The sequence below is a fragment of the Ptychodera flava genome, chromosome 8 (genome assembly GCF_041260155.1).
Source record: "Ptychodera flava strain L36383 chromosome 8, AS_Pfla_20210202, whole genome shotgun sequence".
Lineage (NCBI taxonomy): Eukaryota > Metazoa > Hemichordata > Enteropneusta > Ptychoderidae > Ptychodera > Ptychodera flava.
In genome coordinates this window covers 6,797,611-6,821,617 of record NC_091935.1, presented here as the reverse complement: position 1 = coordinate 6,821,617, position 24,007 = coordinate 6,797,611, and the positions used below count along the sequence as shown (strand labels likewise).

Here is a 24,007-nt window from a genome sequence, read left to right as displayed (position 1 = left end):
ACTTGCGGAATACAGAATACACGTGGTGTACATAATCTAGGTTCTTGGTACTGATCACTGATTCTGCTTTAAAAGCTAGCATACATGATATTTACTATGTACTTCACTTGATTATACCGGTATCTCCGGCAATATAGCGGCACCGTTATATTCAAAACCATAGTCGGGAACTAACGATGAGTACAAAACGATGCGCTTTCACCAAGGAATCGGCAGTTGCGGACTCTGTGCCCAGAAAGAAAACATCAAAGACAAACAAAAACATCGAGCTCGCTCACGCAGCAGCTTTAAATCTGCAATATGTAGATGGATCCTTCAAAAAAGAAGTTAGTCAGGCTTTCAAAGAACATAAACATAAGGAAATTGGTGAGTTCAACCAACTGATACACTTTGACATGTTGGTTTCTTAATAGGAATACCTTTCAGCCCATTCCCTGTCTAGAGCTGGGCATACTGCATGGAAATATTAAAATTAACATGGGAGTTCCTTCTCCTAAAATATAGGAATGTGCTCCATTTAAGGAGAAATTAAACCTCAAACTTGCCAATCTTGGTCTAATCAACATGAACAAAGAATGGCAAGCACAATCAATCAATCAATCAATCAATCGATCACTTTTAATTGCTCAACAACGTGCAGTAAGGCAAAATTACAAGTAATGGAAATTCTCCACTTAGAGAATGAAGGCTTTTTGATTTCATGATTTATGATCACTGTACACACCATGGCAGAGATGTCGCAATTAAATTATATTGCAAATTATCTGATATACAAGTTGCATTTTACACAGTCAACTACCATTAGGTATCCATGAATTTAAATATTTCTCCTATTTCATTTAATAGGTGATAATGGCGCAGTAGTCCATGGAGAACCCTTCACATGTGTCAAATTGCCTCAGTTTGTCCAAGATACCAAGTTTTTGGAAGGCTTGAAAGACGAACTGTTACAGTTGATATTTTATGACAAATCAAATGATTTATACAAGTTTGAACAGGTACCATAAACCTTTCATTGTTTCTTGGGTGCATAAAGATAGCAGTAGGATAAATTGTTTGCATCAGTTTCAAGTACAAGTTATGACCTTCATATGTGTGAAATGGGCCACAAATAATTTCAATAAATACCATTGTCAAGTATCTTACATAAATATGTGACAAATAGTGTCACACTGTCAGGTGCTTGAATATGAATAATTGATTTTGTCAGGTTTTCATACTAAAACTACTCATTCATGTACTGTACATAAATCAATACTAATAATGTTATGCTTCGTAGGGTTGACTTGTCATTTTTTTGCACATACACATGAAACTACTTCAGATATTAACTAGTTCCATAAATTTAATTTTAGTCTGATGATCTGAAAAAGAGTGCATCACCACATATCGCTGCCCTAAGGTGAGTATGTGTGTTGTCTTCTCACATACCATTTTAATGACTATTGAAATTACTAACTAGGATGCCTTCAATTAAACTTTCTTGTAGATGAAAAAGTTGGTACCAGAGTTTTGAATTTTATGAATTAAAATCTTCATCAGAGTTGAACATTAACTTTCAGAGAACAATAGATAAAATTCAAAGCAGTATTAGGGTTTTGGAGTGAAACTCACAAAATTATGTGTTTCAGCCCACGTCGAATATTTGGCAGTATGCCCTTATAGATTGTTTAAGTGTTTGTTGCAAATTAAAGTTTTTGAGCAGTTCAGAAATTGTTCGTAAAACATTACTGTAGATAAAGCAGTAATGAAATTAGTAATAGTGTAGTTGGTATGATAATACCAACTTGTTAAAACTAATGATCATAGTGACATTGTTGTTTTCAGTTTAGGTAATCAGTTAATTTAGATCTTACATTATTTTTTTGTTCTTTTCAGAAAACTTTTGTATGTAGATTTTCTGGCCTGGTTGAAAGATGTCACCGGAATCCAACTCTCAGATAAAGTTGACATGACTTGTGCCAAGTATGATTATACTGGTAATTATGACTAATGGTTTAGTGATATATTAAATTATTTTTATATCAAACTCATATTTATACTGGTTTCTGTTGATTTTTTTAATTCCTTAATTAAACCTTCCTACATACATAATGACTGTTAGGTCCTGTGTCTTACAGTTTTTACCTTCTCGTGTCTATTTATAGACAGAGAAGGTATTAGAGTTGAAAAACCAGTATGCTGGTGTCAACTACTTCCGTCTGTCAATACTTCCGTCTGTCAAGATCCGTTGAGGTCATGCCATTGTGATGGGTCATATCATAAACTGGTGGGGGTGTTCATGGTTCAGGTTGAGGTGCAGGAGAACGATTTTGAGCTGTGACAAAAATCAAAAGGGACTTAGCGGCATAGCCACAGTGTTAAGCCTTTGTCCAAGGTTCTTAGTTGACTACGATCTATTACAGACTACTGAGCTGACGTTAGGGGTACTCACTTTGTGTTTGCTCACTCTGTGTGCGCTAGGATAGTGTTTGGTACTGAGTTGCGTGGATATCCCCTCATGGCCTCACGTGATATGGGCCTGTTGCATAATCTGCAGATGATCATATACCTCTGAGTCTGAAAACGGTCATTGTGTATTAAGCCTGTCGGCATTTTCCTTGCATTTTTTAGCCTGTCGGCATTTTCCTTGCATTTTTTCTCATTAAATTTTGCAAAATATCGGCGAGTACCTCAACATTTCAAGATAACTCTTTCTTCCCAATCGTTTCCTGGAGTTTCAGAGTCATATGAACGAAAATGAGTGAAAGTTTTAGACAGGAAAATCGGACGTCGGCCATGTTCAATGTTTACAGTACAATCAGTAGTCTGGTTCCCTGACCCATTTCCCCGGTAGAGGGCGTGGGGAAATATAGGGTCAGGTACCGGGTAGCCATCTTGAACAGAATTTTGTTCAAGATGGCGGAGGTTAGTCACCTGACAGAACATGCTACAACAAATATGGCTGCTACCATGAAAACGCCTGTCAAAATTCGACTGGATCAGCATTATGCTCGAACACTGGTATCCGAACCAAAAACATTGGCACACGAGACGGGAAACATAAACTGAAAGGATTAATCTAGAAGTACGGGGAAATAGATGTGATTGAAGGCTGGCTGTGATATCGCAGCAGTACTTGTGCGTGTAACGAACGCGCAAGGGTCATTGAGGTCATCGCCGACTGTGGCGTGACCCCAATGACCAGAGCACGTTCGATACACGCCACAAGTACTGCTGCGATATCACAGCTAATTGAAAGCAAACTTTGTTGGAACTGTGAACGACGATTGATTTCGATGGATAGAATGGTGTCCGAATTTCGTGAGAAATGCCAGGCATCATATCGACGTTCTAAAAGTATCAAGAGGTGTGCTAGGTGGCTAAATCATGGAGGTAAAAAGTCTTTCTTTCTACCTCCACGGCTTTGTGGTACAAACAAGAAGTTGGTGTCAAGTGAGCCTGAAAGTGCAAAACCCAAGAAACACGAGAAAAAGTTACAAGTGTTACTTTCATCCAATCACAGCTTGTTTTATTTTAACCCAATAGCGTCCATGTTTACATTAGCCGGTACCTGACCCTATATTTCCCCACGCCCTCTACGGGGAAATGGGTCAGGGAACCAGACTATACAATCAGAAGTTTATGTGGAGGAAATAACTAACAAACACTGTTTATAATGCCCGCCCTCTAGAGGCAGACCTTCCTATATGAAGTACCACATTTGATGCTTGTGGAAAGGTATGACCACACAAAGGAGCATTTTAACTTTTAGAAAATGACAAATTGAATAAGAGGGTATTCTGAAAATGTCAAATACTGAGGAAAAATGCGCAAATATTCAAAATAAACAGGTTAACTGACTGGTCAGCTATAAAAAACAATGAAAATGTTTATGATCAAAAGTTTTTGAGATGCGCACATTTTAACAAATACAGAAATTATTAATATTATAAATATAAGACCAAACTATTTTTTCAAGGATGGGACAGGTTGGAAATGAGGGATGAGAGACAAAGGCACTCCTATTGCTGCATGTGGATGCAGCCACACCATTTCATTTACAGCATACTTATTCACTGTGTTGTGTTCAAGTTCCATATTGTACTGACTGTCATACAAGGATAACATAAGCAAATCAAATCAAGTTAGAAAAGGATCAATGCTGTTGTGTGGATTTTGCTGAACATGGCTGATTTTAATATTTCGCCCTATATATTTGGTATCCAGCAAAGGCATATTTTGATGTAAAGTCAAAATTAACACTACATTGCTGACAATATATGTTACCGTTTCTGCATGAACTTTTCTTTTTTAAATTATAGTATAGTAGTACTTTGAACAGATTAACAATTATCGTGATGTCAACCCATAATTTTACATCACAAAGACTGTAATTCTGCCAATTTTTTTATTTTTCAGTCATTTTATAAATTTTGCACTGAACAAGATGATTGAACAGATTGCAATGTTTGAATTTGTAAACTCAAAGAATAAAAATCCTTTGGTCACAGATTAAATTATTTTTTGAAAAGAAATTTACTCTTAAACACTTTTAGCATATATTCTTTACACGGTCATGTATTTCAAGGAAAATATGCCTGTTAAAAACAGTAATTTCTTCACTTTCAATTTTTTTTCAATACTATGACAATTACCAGCCATGAGGTTTTACAAACACAAGACCAGATAAGCGTTTTTCATCATTTCCACAGGACTCTTTGGAAAATCCATTAAAAACAGTTAAAAGTAACTTAAAATGATCACTTGGTATACATTTAATTTACAGATGCCAGGTTGTGTATTTCACATGCACTCAGGTCAGTAGGGAAGTGCGTCATTACTTTTTTGGACTGTTAATTCTTATTTCTGAATTATTTAACTTTTTTTTCCACATTGAACTATCTTTAGGCAGTTTATACTGTAGCTTAGAATTTTTTTGATTGATGTATTTAATCATCTTTTGGGTTCTTTGGGTCCATATCCCACCTCATGCCCCTACATCATCAACTATTTACCAACAACTCCATGCCAACAACCAATTACCTGACCTGGCCACACATTAGAGAAGGTACAGCGTCATTGACGGTATTTTTTCTAAGTATGATCCAGCATTTATCATTTGTCTATGTAAAAGCTCTTTCTCAATGTTTTAATCTGTGGGTTCATATTTTAGCCAGACAAACTGACTAGTTGCAGTTTACTTGAAAATAATGCAGTCTCTCCTTGAAACAGCAGCCATTTTTTACCATCAAATTTTAACACAATTCAATTATCATCAGTCTTGCATGACTTCTGTACTGGAAAAGGGCAGTGAAGTCCAGTTTTGTGTCAGCAGTTTCGTGTGATTTTCAATTGACTTCATACCTTTCTTCAGATGTCCTTCTGTGCCATGACGATGAGCTGGAAGACAGACGGATAGCATTTATTCTCTATCTTGTCCCACCTTGGAGCAAAGATGATGGTGGCAGTCTTGATCTCTTTGATGTCAATGGTAAGTCAGACTCAAAATCAGACCATGACAGATGTCTGCACATTTTTATAAACTAATGCATAAATTTTAAATCAATTGTAAAATTGTAGGTTTCAACAAATTGACCTTCTTGCAGTTTCTGTTCCTCGTTTTCTATCTTATGGTCATGTGACTAGGACCAATTAATTTCATAAATAGTCGGCCATAGCTGTCAGTTGCAGAATGGATTCTTGTAATTTCTTAAAGAGCAACTACCCCTTGACATAAAGTGTGAAAGGGTATCGTTAAAAACAGTGTAGTATATTCTATACCATCAGAGAATGGACAGCCCAGAAATATTGTTAAATCCTTGGTACCTCAGAACAACAACTTTGTATTCTTTGAAGTTACACCAGTATCTTTCCATCAGGTAAGTGAGTACATTTCTACTTCAACCATTATATCAGTTGACTTCCAAACATATAACACCTCTTTCAGTGGTTGTAATTTCAAGGGTACACTGCTAAACTATCATTTTCCACACTTCTCTTTGATGAATACTATTTATTTATTGCTGACTTGTGGTACCAGGTAAGGTTGTTTGTAGCTTTAAAAGGACAAGCAAGTTCAGGACATTTATACTGCTCACTCATATCGTGTATGACAAGAGATTGTATGCAAATTATCTTGATATTGGTGGGTGCTGGCAAAACCAGTACCAATATATTGAAGCAGTCTTGTATGCCAGTCCTGCTGTCTGGTATGTTAATACTCAATGTGTATATTTGCTGTCCGACCATATTCACTGGGTGATTGGATCAGTACAAATGCAGAATCAATGGTGGTAGCAGAAGATTTGCCTGTCCCAGGCCTTCGGTCTCTGGGTCTGCTTGCCCCTGATGACCTATTAAGTAGAGACTTTCCTAAATATGTAACAGAAGATAGCATTTTTTGTACCCTGAAGGATTGAATCAACAACATTTTTGAAGACGTTTGGGAAAGATTTGAAAGTTTCTCATTAGAAATAACCCAGGAAAACTTTCTGTCCATAGGTTGCAGAAGTGCTTTGCCAGGATAAAACCAGACTTTCCGTCAGTGGTTGGTTCCATGGTCCACCTGTGGATAGACCACAGCCTTATGTACAACCTCCAGATCCATTGAAAACTGCTGAAATTGTTGGTGTAAGTAATGATGTATATTGTGTTGTATACGTATATAGTGAACTGATAATTATTTAATCTTACAAATGTCTGAAGCTAAGTAACATCAGTGATTGTGTGATAATGTATTGTTATTTCTCCTTAACACAACCAACAGGAAGATAAGCTATTTGAATGGGTCAACCCGACATACATGGATGTCCTAATACAGGCACAAATTCAAGAGAAATTCAGTGAGGATTCAGAAATTGAACTACAGAATTTTCTCCAGGTATGCCTTATTTGATCTCGTCAGATTCTTACCCATCATGCAACTTAGAAAAAAATATTGAGTAGAAGTTCACAGCTGATATGTGAGATTGCTGTCCTCACATGATGGAAACAACTTGGGTTTCACATCACCCAACGGTTTGTTGTCTCAGTTAAAAATTCTGACAAACCTGGAGGGGACTCTTGTGATGTGTCTTAGAGTGATTTGTGATGTGTATATGGTCTTAAGCCGGCCGCACACGAGAGAAATTAGCTGAGCAAAAATCCTCGCGAGGAAAATTGCTCAGCAAACTTCTCTCCGTGTGCGGTCGATTTTTTGCGCGTTGCATCACTCTTTTGCGCGTTGAGTAAAATATCCAACATGTTTGATATTTTTTTCCTCGCGAGGAAAATTACTCACCGTGTGCGCTCGACTGAGTAATTTTACTCACGACTTTCTACCTACGCGCATGCGTACAAAATGGCTGCCCCTATGGAAAACGATAGTTATATTAATGATGCAGTTATTGAGGATAAATTAGTTGAAATCTGGTCAAGTTATCCCGCCTTATACGACGTTAGATCACCCGATTTTAAGAATAGAGACAAAAAAGAACATGCACTTGTAGCGATAGGGACGAAGCTTGGAAAAATAGGTAAAAATGGGAGATTCGCATATTTGTGTTCTTTCAAGTCAAACATATAACTCCGCTCCGGAGATTGAGAGTTCCTCTCCCCTAAAAATTCCCTCATTTGTTAGTCTCGTCGTGCCACATCTTTTTTAGTACACCTAGTATAGAACTTCTCGGTTTCTATCGGGGTGAGATAGTAACTGTCCAACCTTACTCTATGCAACCCCGTTTATATATCAATTCTGTCGAAAATCTGTGTACGGTTGTGTGTAGATTCCCAAGTATGCTCGAGCGATCAGAGTAACCGCGGGCTAAATACACGAAAATCACGATCAATGTGATTTTAACATAATGTAATCCCTTTTCAATATTTAGCAGATATTTAAATTAGATCAATGGATCTTTTTATTGCGTGTTAGTTTTTTGCAAGTTCTTTTTTGCGTACAGAAAGGCCACTGATTTAGTGAGGCATCTTGGGATATGTTTTCAACAAGGACGACACCCTCACGAATGGTGCGCCGCACGACGAGACTTATAAGCTGATTAAACATATGCGAAGACCGTCACAAAATAATTTGAATAATAATAAAGGCACAGCGACATGGTAATTAGCATAACAGGGGCAGGTAAGTATCTTCGGTGGGGAGGTGTCACTTTTTCTTTTTAATTTTATTATGGCGGCGAAGCACTTTGTCACCTGTTACAAAAATGCTAAATGGGGCCTATATCTTATTGTTGTATGGCGCCTTTCATTTCGATACTGTGGCATTCATAGGCAATTATGTGATTTTCAGAAAAAGGGGAACATAAACAGAAAAAGAAATAGGAAAAAACCAATCATGAATTTTAGCATATAATTTTTTTTTATATTTATCTCATAAAGATCAGGATAAAATCTGAATGTTTCGCCTTTTTGATTTTTCAAGTAAGGGTGGGTGGAGAGAAGGAAAAGCATGTTTGCAGGAAGTATATTTTACTTTTATAAATTAGTTATGGCTTCTCTCATTTTAATAAAAAATAATTTTTTAAACAATTGGCCGAAATGTCAATTTGAATCAGAAACCAATTGGTGTGTACAATAATTAAAGGGAAATTTACCCTGAAAATTAATTTCAACTAATTTATCCTCAAGAACTGCATCATTAATATAACTATCGTTTTCCATTGGGGAAGCCATTTTGTACTGTCATGTGATTCCACGCATGCGCGTAGGTAGAAAGTCGTGAGTAAAATTACTCAGTCGAGCGCACACGGTGAGTAATTTTCCTCGCGAGGAAAAAAATATCAAACATGTTGGATATTTTACTCAACGCGCAAAAGAGTGATGCAACGCGCAAAAAATCGACCGCACACGGAGAGAAGTTTGCTGAGCAATTTTCCTCGCGAGGATTTTTGCTCAGCTAATTTCTCTCGTGTGCGGCCGGCTTTAGAGGTGACCATGTCAGTATTCCTGTAGTATTTTTCTTCATTTGTAATATTTGGCAGCATGGTAATTTGCATAAAGCGAATGTAACAGGTTGTTTGCAGCATGGTAATTTGCATAAAGCCAATTAAAATACAGCTTGTTGGGTGCATTTTAATTTGCATAAAGCTAATGTAACAGGTTGTTTGCAGCATGATAATTTGCATAAAGCTGGTGTAACAGATTGATGGAAGATCACTAAACTGACTGTTATTGTAACAGATGTGACTGTGATTTAATCCTATGAATGATATGAACAGTCTCATCTTTTGTCATATATTGCTGCAGTAATCCTGTAAGTGATATGAACAAACTAATTGTTTGTCACACATTGCTGCATTCTATCACATTATGTGTATCTTCTTGCAATATATTGAGTTCAATCATATTCAGTTGTAAAGGTATTATGATTCACAGATCAAATTGCCAAGTTTTGGAATAAGCTGAGAGAAGAAACACATAAATACATTTAGGATACATGTTGCTTGTTTACTTATTAGTTGTACCACACTGCAAAGCGTGCACCAATAGCCTAATTCTGTTATCCTACTTTACATAGCATGCCATAGTCACACATCATGGCCAAGGTCATAGGACCATTCATGTTTTTCATTCAAAATAAACACACAGAATATTTACACAAAAGCAGACAATATGATTGCAGTAAGTCAATGAAACATGTTTATAAACCAAATACAGTAGGACAGTTTTCTTTGCATAATCATTCTGCAGTATTTGAATATTTCGTCATAATTTTTATCACAACTGGAAGTTGTGATATAGAGGTGGTTTCAACCGGTGTTTGATGTCGTCCATTTCCGTAAACGACAAAAAGTCAAAAACTGCTGAACAGACTGCATTGATATTTGGTACCGATACATAGACTGGTTCCAAGGTTCAAATTCCGAAAAATTGAGCCAAACGGAGCGGAGGTTATATAGTTTTGGGAAATTTCTAACCCCCCTTTTTAACTAATTGATTTTAGGGGTCTTTCATATATGTAGTTTTGGAATGTACACCAATCCTGCATTGTGGACTGTTTTATGAGTTCTGGAACAGAAATGAGGTTTTGATGAATGTTAGAAATATGCAGGATGGCTGATTCAAAGTATAAGAGATTTCTATGCTCTTTTGGGTATCAAAAGCAATGAAAAAAAACATATTTCATAGTTTAGATTCTCACTTTTGAGATGACCCTAAGCTTTTGTTATGTAAACATCCTTGAGTCAATATACAGACTTTGACATTCCTGAGATTAAGTATCCATGACCTCACATGTTACAGTCTTTCACTACCATGGTATGGCCCAAACCCATTGTTATCAATGGTGAGTGTGGACCTGTCTACAGGAAATTGGGGTGAACAGGTTAGACAATGCCATGACAAGTTGCAAGGTAGCACCAGCATAGAGTCCTACGCATGTCCATGTGTTCTCACAGGAAATTACAGGGAAAAAATTATTTGAGAAGTTTCTCTCCTTTAAATAGAAGTATATTACAATTTAAACCTGTCATGGATGGATTGCTCTCAAATGATCTGAAACACAGTTATTGCCCATTAGCAACAAATCTATAGCAAGATTTATGTAAAGTTCATGAACTTACACAAGGTATTAGACAAAAGATGACCATGACTTTGCTACTTTTCAACATTTATTTCATTCAGATTTCCTCAGCTTAGTGTATAAATTTTGTAATCTTAATTACTGTCAACTTAGCTTTACTAACTTATTCTAACCTCATTATTCTTACACTACTGTTATACCTTATAACCACAAAATTTCAAGAGATGCATATATGATTGTCACTTAACAAACAATTTACAAATATGTCTTCTGCTGTTTTTCTCCATATACATATACATGTCCCTTTTCTCATAAAAATGGGCTTAAAATCGCAATGTGAAAAATAGTCTTTCAGCTGTATGTTGCTCATTGACTTCGTGGTCTGTCTAATTAGTCTCCACGGACACCGTCCGGGGGGACTTATAGGTTTGGTCATGTCCGTGTGTGCGTGCCTGCGTCCGTGTGTGCATCCGTCCGTCTGTTCACTTCACGCAGATATCTCAGACATGCCCTGGCCAATTTCTTTCAAACTTTGCACAAGGATAGTACCCTACCCCATACAGATGCACGTCGATTTGGCCATGTTAGAGACTTTTTAGTTTACACCACCATAGACTACCATGTATAAGTCAGCTGTCTATAGAATCCCATGTATAAGGCCAAGTAAAATAAAATTTAGTTTGTCATCATATTCATTTGCAAAAAGGATTCAGTGACACAGTTTTTAGTCCCCATGGATGAAGTCCAGGGCCTTATAGATTGGGTCATGTCCTCTATTCACGCAGATATATAAAATATTTTGACAAAATCTCCCGTGACCTCGGTGACCTTTGACCTCAAATATACATATTTGTCCATAACTCAGTAACCACAAGTGCTACACCCTTCATATATGGTATGATGGGACACCTTATGACGCCACATATTGTACCTCATTAATTATGTGCATATCTAATTTTGAGCGAGCCAATAGAGCTAGGTCTGATTTTTGGTATATAGGGATGACTTAGCAATTCAATTTTTTTGACAAAATGTCACATGACCTCAGTGACATTTGACCTGAAATATACATATTTGTCCATAACTCAGTAACCACAAGTGCTACACCCTTCATATATGGTATGATGGGACACCGCATGACGCCACATATTGTACCTCATTAATTATGAGTAGTTTCACAATGTGCCAGTTGTGATCAAGTGCCATTGGCGCTATTTTTGGTATTTTGGTTCCACAGGAAGAGAAATACCTGGCAGTTGCAGCAGCTGTGAAAGAGAATGCCATCAAATGGCAGCACAGAGGACCTGCAAATAAAAGGCAAGTGTGATGGTACATGTTGCTATCTGTTCACTGTTTATTGTTCGTATCTGAATTTTGGGACATTTTACTGGTACAAAGGCTGAACTTAGGTAGAACGCGCTTCGGGACAGATATTCAGACTCTCAACCTTTTTCAATCCTTTTCTCATCAACCACTTGTGGGGGTTCATTTTAAAGCTCTTGGTGTAAGAAAACTTTTCACCAGCTTAGTTTTTCGAAAATCGAAAATTTTATTCCTTCTCTGTTGAGTTAACACAGGGATGGCGGTCATTTTGAATTTCAAGATTGGTAAATCTTGAGTAATTTGTTTCTCTAGTTCTGAAAGTTGCACGATGACCCCGATTTTTATTCTTGATTTTGAAAGGGAATGATTGAGGTATTCTTTGAAGAAAGTTTGAGCAAAAGTTTAAGTTTTTCACTGTCAAGACGCATACTATCATCGTTATCACAAATTATAATTACCACAATCAGTTTAAATGCACTAGGATATTGAGGTAAAATTACTATGAACCCTTTGTCAATTAAATAGCAGAAATATTATTTTTTTGCCTTCCTGAAAAGAACTATAGAATGACCAAGAAAAATACTGAAACATTCATTGAAACACTCATAGGATTTTTACTACAATATACTGGACAGCTGGTGCAAAGCCTCACAGACATGATGTAAATAACTGAATTTTTCACGGTTTGTGAGATAGGCAAAAGTGATTGAATGAAAGTTCTGACAAGTTCTGGACTTTTTGAGGTCTTGTGATACAATGGTCTTTCTGTCTGTGCAAAGTCAAGTTGTGAATAGACTGGACCCTTTCCGAGCTCTGTGTGGGTGATACAAGCATGATCTTATCCTTCTGCCTGTAAGTTCGCCCTCTAGAGTTGAGTAGCTGGAACCTTTCTTGATGAAACAATTATAGTTGCTAAGGGAATAGGAGCAAAGTAGTAAAAAAAGGGCATGAATTGAGTTTATGTTGGAGAAAATTCTCATGGTAACCTCTACTTTGATAATGATTAGAGTTTTATTTTTGTGAATTTGTAGGAATTATGAGCGGGCTGAACAAGATAGTCTGCCTGAAATCATCAAAGAGTGTGTTAAGGTTCTACAGTCTGATGAAATGTTTCTGCTGCTGTCCAATTTTACCGGACTGAAGCTGCATGAACTGGCACCAGAGAGTGACAGTGATGAGGGTGATGAGGAGGGGGAGGAGACAAAAGAAGGGGAGAAAGCCAAGGAGAGAGAGGAAGTGAAAAATGAAGATAAAGAAAGAAAAGGTCAGAACTAATAGCAATAAGATCATGGTGCTCTTTAAAGATATCATTGTAATATTTTTTGAAAGTTGTAATAATGATGATTCCAAGCCCCAGGATTATGGTCTAATGACACATTTGTAAGTTCAAAAATGTCAATTGTCAAGAAAGCATGCAGAGTCAAGTCAGTATGAGACAGATACAAATGTAAAGTCCATTTAAAGTTTTGAAAAACAAGAATGTAAATGATGTTAGATATTTCAAAATAAGTCAACACATCGTATGGTGAATGTAACCTCAATTTCACTATGAAATCAAGTTTGTTTTACTATACTACTTAGTCAGTTGTCATTTCAGTGGACCTTTTTCCATATTTCGATGATAATATGATTGGAATTAAAACATCAAGGTGAAGCAAATTGAGTTTTTGTAAGCAGTTACTTCAGTAGATAAGGCTCAGCCTAAGTAAGATTTTTTCACATTTATTGAACCGAAATTTCTCGTCTCACAACACAGGGAAAGGAAAACGAGAAATCCACCCAAGATGTCGCAGTGATGTCAGACAGTGGAAGCATGGTTCCTATACACTGCTACATGACACCGACACAGAGGGCTCAGAATATGCACTAGATGCCATGTTGTTTTTGAACTGTACAGGTGAGAAAATTGGACCGTAAATATAAACAGATAGTAGCTTTAAGTGTGAGTGATAGCAATTAAGATTGTATTTCAACAATAAAGATAAATGTGTTAGTATTATGTTTTCTGCAACTTCCTGAAAATTTTGTTCCATGATGTATAAAAAACAGTTTCTGAATTCAATGAAAGATAGAGATACTAGAAGTTCATGTTCATAGATGTATTTTCTTGTTTGTTTGATACTTTTGTGTGTCCAATCATAGAAACTTAGAGAATAACCCAATGTCAGAATTTGTCACTCCCCTTAGCAGTTCATTCATAATCAATAAAATTCAAAGTATAATTTATATTTAATAAAATGTACATGTTAACGCCTCAAAACTTCAGAGGAAGGATGATGACATTCAATGTACTCATTAATGTTACAATATTGTCTTTAGACCGTCTGAAAGAATTATTTTAAAACAATCAATACTTAAGTGTTCAAAATGACTGAAATGGTAGCTAAATTGCTTTGTTTCTAGGTTGGGAAAGTGATTGTGGTGGTTACGTTTCATATCTTGCCAAAGGTGAAGACGAAGAGGTAAGCTGAAAATTTGGTCACTTCCTGTATTAATATTACATCTTTTCCTGCGTGGCTGTTACTTCCCAAAATACAGGTATTCCTGAAAGGGCAGTTTGATATTTTCCAGACATGTCTTGCATAGAGAAACTTGAAGCTAATTTTACATAGCTACAAATATTAGTGTTTACTTTTTTAATGCGGACCTAACTGGTGTCACTATAAGTCTTTATGTGTAACAAGCAATCTGATTAAAATCAGATGCAGAGTACAGCGACTTACGCGGTATTCTCTCGACACCAAGAAAATACCGCACATGCATAAGTAGACATCACCTTACTCTACATCTGATTTTAATCACATTGGTGTAACAAGCTGAATACTTGGTATTTTAACATGCTTTGAAGAGAGAATGAGTCACTCAGAAAACAACAGTCAAAAGAAACTGACATTTTTGTAATAAAACCATATATAAAAATCTTAATGTCACAAACTTGTAAATGTGACAATGTAATGTACTGGTGTATTGTGTGGTTACTCTTCAGTGATATCTTTTGGGGTGTGTTACCTCTGCTAGCAAAACAAATAAAACATTTTTCAAATTTTTTGCAGCTTTTGTGTGTCAGTCCAGCCGACAACTCACTAGCTTTGGTGTACAGGGACAAAGAAACACTGCGGTTTGTGAAACATGTCAATCACAGGATATCCAACATGGCCGACAATGCACTGGAACCAGACACAGCCGGATTTTTTGATATTTCATCAGTGTACTATGAATAGAGACTTGAAGAGCAGTCTTTACAGAGATAATTTGATACAAAGCAGGATTTTTTATGAGTAGAAATACTATTACTTATTGAAAACATGGTATAAGTGTGCAATCAAATTCAATTACTACAATTTGACAACTGTGGCTGTGTATTTATATTCACAAAAAATTTGTCCCCCACTTTTTTACGACAGGTCTAGACATGCTGATCAGAAGAATGAATACTCTTTGCAATTGGATTTTTCTTTAAATGCTGAAATTACTTTGGTTCTGCTATTTCAATAACCATAGAAGCTGATTTACAGAACTAAAGATTTGTGATCAGAATTCAATAATATTATTCAATGTTTAGACAGTGAAACCATTGTAGTGAACAGGGTAGATTTGCTCAAATACTTGGATTTTTTTTATCAAAATAAATATAATTCAATATAAATTCATGTCTATTTATTTCATCAAATTCTGCCTCTTTATACACTTGATTGAAGACAATAATGATTTATAATGCTCTGTCCTTGTTGATTATTTTACAATATTTGTGTATCACTATTCTCAGACCTCCACTTTGCACATCTTATTTTAACCCCAATTTCCAGATATTTTTCTTTGTAGTTCATCAAATCCAAGTGAATACCAAATTAATAAAATCAAAATGCAATGTATGATGCCATGTAGAGTATGAAATTTGAAAAAACTAATTCATGATATCATACAGATGTACAAATTATTTTTTCCATGTGGAGGTGAATCTAGCATAATTCTATGAAATCATTCTTGTATGTGATTTTCCAAATTTTTTTCACTATTTATTAGAGCGCTCACAGTAAAATGCCCGTCTGGGACAAGTATTTTGACTTTCAAAATTTTACAATTCTTTTCTGATCTACCGCTTGTTGGGGCTCATTTTAGAGCTCTTGGTGTAAGAAAGCATTTCATTGTCTTAGAATATCAAAAATTTTATTTTCCCTCATGTAGAAACCACAGTGATGGCAGCCATTTTGGATTTCAAGTATGGTAAGGGACTGGTCAGTTTCTTCAGCCGGGGGGGGGGGGGGGGGCGGGCGGTGGATTCATGGGGGGGGTCACCCTGTTTTTGACTTTGGTGATAGGGGGGGTCACCATGTTTTTGAAATGCCCAATAGGGGGGGTCAGTGTGTTTTTGAATTTTAACACCGGCTCATCATTGCCTAAAATGCTAGTGTCAGCCACAAATTTCATCATTCAGTTGTATTTTCGTCGCGCCCTTCGGGCGCGTAACTTTATTAATCAGTCATATTTTTCAGCACGCCTAACTTTAACATATCAAGCATACATACATCAGAGATATCTGTATGTTCAATATTTTCAGCGTGCTCTTCAAGCTCAATACTTTATATATCAGACATTTTTCAGCATGCCCTTCAGGTGCATGACTTTAATATACAAGGCATATATATCAGAGATATCAGGATGTTTCATATTTTTCGGCGCGCCCTTCGGGCGCCATACTTTAATAAATCAGAGATATCTTTATGTTTGCTAAGTGAAAGTGTACCATTATGAAATCTGCATTTCATATGAAAAGGATGACAAATTCCTGATACTTTTCTGTTCTCTCTATGAGAATTCAGTATGAGAAAGCAACATGCACAAATATTTCATAATATATATTTGATACAGTGACTTATTTTAGAGATAGAAAAATGACAAGATATCTTTCCTTCTCATTGATGCAATTATTTTCCTTTGTTTCACAGGTTTTCTGTAGAAAGATGCTTTTTATGAACAAAATAACAGTAAAAAAAAGCAGTTTTTGTCATTATTAGCTGTGCTTTTATGGTTTCAATGTTACAAGAAAAGGTCCTCTCAGACACTGTACACATCAAATTTGGCTAAAAAAGCTCTCTATGGCTCCTCAGGAGATTTAATTGGATGGTTGGCAAGTTTTAACACCCATCAAAGTTTTTGATTCACTGCTTTTTCCTCTTTGATATTAATGATTGACATCCATTTCTGTACAACAGTTCAGGACATCTGGTTAAGCATAGAAAGTGTGATATATTCACAGCTCATTCAAAATGTACTGTATTCAGACTTTAAGATTGACACTTTGAAATTCCTATCTTACAACTGACATGTCAACAATGTCATTAAAACATAGAATGACTATATAAAATATAAATATATGTAAAATGTAAAATATAATATATATATATATATATATATATATATATATATATATATATATATATATATATATATATATATATATATATATATATATATATATATATATATTATATATGTAGATGAAAGTCCGGAGCTGGACCTATAGCTCTAGTTCAACTATTGAGCACTCTGCCAGTCCGATGAAGACATCAATCTATGTCCTGCTCGTATATATATATGTATATATGTGTATATATATATATATATATATATATATATATATATATATATATATATATATATATATATATATATATATATATATATATATATATATATATATATATATGTCCACCTTTTGTTTTACCTATGTCGCGCGCCGGGGGGGGGGGGGGTCACCCTGTTTTCGAAATTCGGAATAGGGGGGTCACCCTGTTTTCAAAATTGGAATAGGGGGGGTCAGCCACTTTTGACGTCAGCAAAAAATAATCCACCGCCCCCCCCCCCCAGGCCGAAGAAACTGACCAGTCCCTAAATGTTAGGTGATTTGTTTCTTTTATACCAAGCTTTGCATGGTGACCTCTTTTTATTCTTGATTTGGTAAGAGAATGGTTGAGAGCTTCATCGTGGAAAATTTGACTTACAGTTTCAGTCTTCACTTAAAATATTACCTAGGAACTTTGGAAAGCCAGCTGAATGCAGCATAAGGATTGTACCATAGACAATGGATGTCTGTTTCAATTGTTTATCGTAATATGAGAGAATGCATTGTGGGTTATTTTTTTCTATGGGCATGCAGTGTGGTTTTTTCAATTCTGGTCTGTGAATGCAGTTTACATTGTCTACTTGTTTTATGTAACACAATGAAAAGTCACCATTCTAAAAAGCCTGGCCACTTGTATGCCGACTTGTTTCTAAATTCTAAATTTGTCCTGTTTTATGGGAATTTCAGTGGTACCACAGGGTCGTAAACCATTCCGAAATACCTTCACTTATATGGGAAACCATTCAAGATCGTTATTATTAGACAATTCATATTTGTTCAAATGATAGTCAATGACTGCATATCTGCTGGTTGTTGGGTTTTATATAACTATTCTGTAAAACAAGCATGAACACATTTTATTGAATATTTGATGGCATTGTGGCAAATTATCTGTTATAAGTTTCATAAATGAATGTGGGTAGGGAGGGATTTTATGTTAGCTATAATGAAAAAATTTGCACAACAAATTAATTATTTAAAGTAACAAAAATTCACTGTACTGTAAGCATGTGAAGACATTTGTATCCATCTTCCCATAGGATAAACACACTGGGATATGTTCCAGCTTTGTTATATATACAAGTTAATACTCCATTGATTCAGAGTCAGCTATGCGATTATTGAATATTGGCAACAAGCATTCCGAAAAGTCCTATGAATTGTAACAGTATGGTGTCAAAGTGTTTTGTGTCATCCATTTTTTTCTCTTAATTGTCACACCATCCATATGCCATGCCTGCTTTTTATTCCAAATTTGCATATCTACCTGTCAAAGTCTAAAACCTAGCCATGCAGCTCTGCTAACCCAAAATTATCCAGTTCACAGAATTTGATATGCATGGTTAGCTTCTAGACTGGAACCTGTCAGTCTTAGCAGAAACATGACACAGTTCAAGGTCTTTCACAGGTCATGCTCTTACCTTGATATGTATACTGATAAGAACCAATTAACAATGAAAGGAAATTTTGTCATTCGATACCAAAGAATACGAATGAAAATTTTTTTATCATTTTAAACACGCTTCCTTTTTCTAATCTGAACATTCACAAATTATCATTACATGCTAGTAATGAATGTCTCCATATCATTTATATCAGCCATCTTCTCTCAATATCCATACTCCTTTGAGAATCTAAGGCTTCATCAATATTAAGAGCTGCATTAAGGAAATGAATTTTAGAGAATAATGTGCAAACACATTGTGTTATACATATAATTATACGTTTACTATGAAAGAAGCAAGTTGGCCTGGTGGCAATTGGCAAAATTATGCCAAGAAATTTAAATTTTGAATTTAATGCTACAGAAGTTGACCAGTCTGACAAATTTCTGAAGAATTTGTTTCATTGGTGCTCTCTAGAGAATTGCAAATTTATTTTTATCTCTCGAACAATTAATAATTGATGTAAATTAGTTTTATAAGCAATCGATATACTTAGTACAGAACACACAGGTTAGACAGTTTTCAATGCATTGTCTTTATTACATTTAGAAATCTTATTTGTAAATGTATTATCGATGAAAACAAAGGATAGTGCAGAATTTAAAAAGTGTTTGTAATTTGAGTGTTGCTGCCAATATTCTGAGGAATATTCATTTATATGATGTATGTGGACATTTGTATATGTGACACAGTGTGTGTGTGTGTGTGGCTGTACTTTATATGTGTATTGTCAGAAAAAAATGGAAAAAGTTCACAACATTTCCGTAGAAAACTTCACTTTTGGCAAACTGATAAAGTTCTTTGTTCACACAACTGTAAGTACTTCTGGGTGGTCTATAAATACCACAATATTCATTCTATGTGACATTTCTCTTTGTTGTGCAACTGTGAATTCACGACTTCACTACCAAAGTTTGGTAAAACCCTATTGTTTTCTGTAGAAATAACGGAACCATACACATGGTAATGGGGGATGGCAGGGTTAGAGCCCCAGAAACTATAACTTGTGACATACTTATCATTATGACTGGATATTACAATATTGTTCAGTTTTCGATACAAAGGAATGCATGTTACATGTACAATTTGTACATGAACCAAACTCTGCATTACGACATATCTTAGACAGCACTGCAAACGAATCGTGAAAACAGAATTCCTGATAAATTGTCAGAAGTTACACTTCTTTGGGTTTAAAGCAAGAAATCTAGTCTGATTATTTTTTTTTCAATAGTAACATTAAAATACATCAAAATATAGACTTATGAATGCATTTATATATTGTACATACTGGTACATGTTTTTTTTTCAGCCCACACTGGAAGTGATGTGCTGACAATGTTGATCTTTGATGCACACATTTTCATACAATACAAAGTATTTTCTGTGGATAAATCATTGAGTATACCCTGTACTCTTTCCAAACAGAAATTATATTTTATAGTTTGCAATTGTTTGTGCTAGGGGAGACTACATAAAATATTTGACAATTTATTGGTAGAAATATATATTAGCTAAACCACTTTATAAACAGTGATACATTCATTGCACTTTTGTTCAATTCTTTGAGCTTTTGTGTCTTACCTAGTAGTCATTTTATAAGTCAGAAATGATTTGTGGCCTGGAAAGATTTTTTACAAAACATTAAAATAATTTGTTAATCAATACAATAACTTGAAAGCAACAAGAATAGGAATAACTTTTGCTTTTCCAGAGTTTAAATTTCTAATGCCAAAAACAGAATGAAGATATAACATTCACTGTAATAAACTGTCAGTTTCAAGCACTTGTAAATTCATGTTTATTTCTCGGTTTCATGAAACGCAACACTGTAGGTTCCACTACATCTTGAGTTACCTTGCTATATTGTAATCCCTCTGTCAATGTCATCGAAAGGAATTAAATTTCACACATTGAAGTCTGATTCAGTGCGATTCCAATATTCAAAAGATCGTGCAAATCCACCTCCCATGCCTTCAATTTGATTTGTTGTACCGTCAAGTCAGAGTGTGTTAGAGGTCTAAGTAAGATCACTATCAAGTCTCTAATATGTACATGTTAAATTTACACATGAAGTGATTGTTAAACTCGTATGTGAATGTGTAAATAGTAATCTTGGGTATAGAGAAGTGTTCAGAAAGATTCAAGATGACCAGGTGAGGCTTCACTTTGATCATGGACCCTCAGTGATTTGATGGACTAATACATTTCATATTTTCAACTGAGCAACCCTGTTTTGGTTGTGAACTACAGCGTATGGCAGCATTTCTCCAACAGCGTCTGACATGCACCTGTGCACCTCAAAAGTGAACAATTCAAAGTTTTGCTCAAACTTTCTTCAAGGAAACTCTCAGCCATTCTCATGATGTCTATTAGTTGGCAGTCGAACTGAGACAAATATTTTGATACCCCATCAACTTGATAGCCATCACGCTAGTCTTGTGATCATTCAACCTATAAACATGTCACAACAATTGAGCATGGGTTAATGATTGTTTATGCCACATAGTGTGGCTGTGATTTATCATGATAACATCTGTCAATCAGTAATGAGGCTATCTGGCAGTGTAAATTGTCTGGCATATATGCCCCTGACGAAGGCTGGTCACAGTCTTTCTAGTAATACCCGCAATTTACAGTATTTCAGGGGGCCTTTGGCTTTGTATTGAAATACCCAACAGGACAATATTGAATAATACGTCTGAAAGTAAGGTATTCTCTGATTGAGCGCTATACTTCTTTGACAATACACATCTCAAAGAAAGTCTGATAGGACAGAAAAATTTGTTTTTGAAAATGGATTGGCCATTCCATACTACATGGGAGTGAACAGCACATAAAACACTTTATGAAATGTTTTTAAACATTGAAACTCTGTATTGCAGATAGTTTTTCTGTTTATGCCAAAACACATGATTTAGGGCACTTTGTCCTAGAAGGGAAAGCATTATGTCAGCTGAGCTGCTCTGATCATGTCAAGTCTTGGTACTGACACTCTGAATGGCTATCCAATTTTAATTTGCATTGCTCAGAGACACGTTGAAAATACATCTTACGTTAAATTAGGAGTGACAGACTTCAAATGATTGTGGCAACCTGTACAGGGATGATTAGAATTATTATGCTGCGACCACTACGACATGTTGTGACGGTAAAGACCAGATGGGTAATAACAAAGCCACATGGTTTAAATAACTATTTTGTCATTTTCAATATGGCACATTTTACATTTTACAGCAGTGCAGAGAGTGGGAGTACAATGAATTAAAGTTATGCCAGGTTGATACAATACAAAACACATAACGTGTGTGTTCGTGTGTGTGAGAGAGAGAGTGAAATATTTCACAATAGTGTTATATATTTAATTTGCTACAAAGAATATTAAGATGTTATAATACTCTTTGGTTGCACAATAATAGGACTGCTCAATAGAAGGAGGATGTATCTGATAAATCCAGTGATTTCAAAATCAGTCTACAAATTCAAGCCCAGCGATTGCACCAAGACCCAACGTCAAAAACAGTACTTTTAGAAGTCTATCAGAACCCGTCTCAAACTCGTGAGAGAGTATTTCAAAGAAGGTAACGTGAATAAACGTTCCTGCTGCAAAACTCTGCAAGATGGCAGACGCTAGCTGGGCTGATGCGCTGGGCGAGGTCTGCAGTGACAGCCCGATCACCATGCCAATGGGGATCATAACGCAGAAGAGCAGTACATACATCAGAGTTGAACGCTTGGAACGTGATGCACCTATAAGACTTACAGAGAAGGCAAACGATGCTAGACATTCATGGATGATGATTGCGATGAAGAGATTGATAGTTCGAGTTGTGTCGTCTTGCAATCCGAAAGCCATCCCCTCGAGGAAGGAGTGAGATGATAGAGCGAGTAACAGTATGACAGAACGGAGAGTGCTGGTCCCGTCAATGTGACCGTGATGACTGTGTCCAAAATCGCTATGCCCATGGTAATGATGATGATCATGATGATGAGAGTGAGATTCTTGTTTGGCATCACCATTTACTTTTTCAACCAATGGGTTGTCATCAACCCTGTTGCTATGGTTACTGACTATTTCCTCCTCCTCACTGCTGTCCTCTCTTATAAGCATAGCATGGCTGCTGTTTACATCGCCCAACTCGAGTTCCGGGTCGCCTTTATCTCTACGATCGCTGCAGCGACTGTCCTGGAACGTCAGAACGGTTTGCTCAAGGAACAGTATGAAGATAAATCCAAGCATGACAATAAGATCGTTCAATGGATATGTCGTCTGTATATCCTTCTCCCGTAGTATGCTCTCGAGTTTCTCCTCGGCTGCTGGTATTACGCCAAGAAAACAAGTTCCCAAGAAGACTCCGCCCGAGAAACAGTTGCAAACAGCGATGATACGACCTGATCGTGTCTTGAGCGGGGTCTCCTTGTCGCCCGGCCTCGGGATAACTTTTATAGGTATCAGGCCGCATAGTAAGGTGCCCAAGAAAATGGCAGCCATGAAAATGATCTGAAGTACAAGAAGCTCCATTGCAACTGGTTGGCACGAGTTATTTGCAGCTAGCTGTTACCTGAGTGTTTACAGAACGATACCTAATTGTGGGTCTTCAGTCGAGGTGCGGGCAGGACACTGAGCGGTGACTATATACCATGGTGCAGTAATATCAACCCGGAAGTGGCTGGCACAACACCGCTGAGAAGTGGTGATTGGGTGGCGACGTTCAGGCTGTTCGCTTCATGTCATTCCCAAGGTGGATACCGACAAATTACACCCCATTTAACGTGTCATGAAACACTGAAAGTTTCTATGACGGCGTAGGCCTGACAGCTTACGCAATGGGATAAGATGATTAATAAAGCAAAGGACAACTCTGTCCCCACCATATGGCGCTCCCTGCATTAACAGACGACGAGTAGATTGTAAATGTCGCCCGATTCCGGGGGACAAGTAATATTAGAAATGGAGTGAGCCGGCGTCCTATAATCTACAAACAATAGCAAGATGGTTCAATGTATGGGAATTCAAAGCGATCAAGAACTACGACAAAGTGTTGCAGCTATTGAACTGAACAACGTCTCAATATTTATCGGCATGATACTGATTGCATCCCGTCCAAAAACTGACAA

General features: G+C 36.3%; 2 protein-coding genes across 2 annotated transcripts; one reads left to right on the top strand and one right to left on the bottom strand.

Annotated features, from left to right (window-relative positions):
• Positions 1–15,758, top strand: LOC139138322 (prolyl 3-hydroxylase OGFOD1-like). The gene is made up of 13 exons (XM_070706650.1): positions 1–366; positions 847–998; positions 1,356–1,402; positions 1,879–1,979; positions 5,357–5,473; positions 5,770–5,861; positions 6,484–6,612; positions 6,749–6,862; positions 11,736–11,815; positions 12,853–13,085; positions 13,578–13,718; positions 14,225–14,283; positions 14,875–15,758. Exons 1-13 carry the CDS (start codon positions 177–179, stop codon positions 15,040–15,042), a joined length of 1,623 nt encoding a protein of 540 aa, XP_070562751.1. The 5' UTR covers positions 1–176; the 3' UTR covers positions 15,043–15,758.
• Positions 15,759–19,408: 3,650 nt separating this feature from the next.
• On the bottom strand, positions 19,409–23,800 carry LOC139138323 (zinc transporter ZIP3-like). Its single transcript, XM_070706651.1, has one exon. The coding sequence runs from the start codon at positions 23,409–23,411 to the stop codon at positions 22,359–22,361; it is 1,053 nt and encodes a 350-aa protein (XP_070562752.1). The 5' UTR covers positions 23,412–23,800; the 3' UTR covers positions 19,409–22,358.
• Positions 23,801–24,007: the final 207 nt, after the last annotated feature.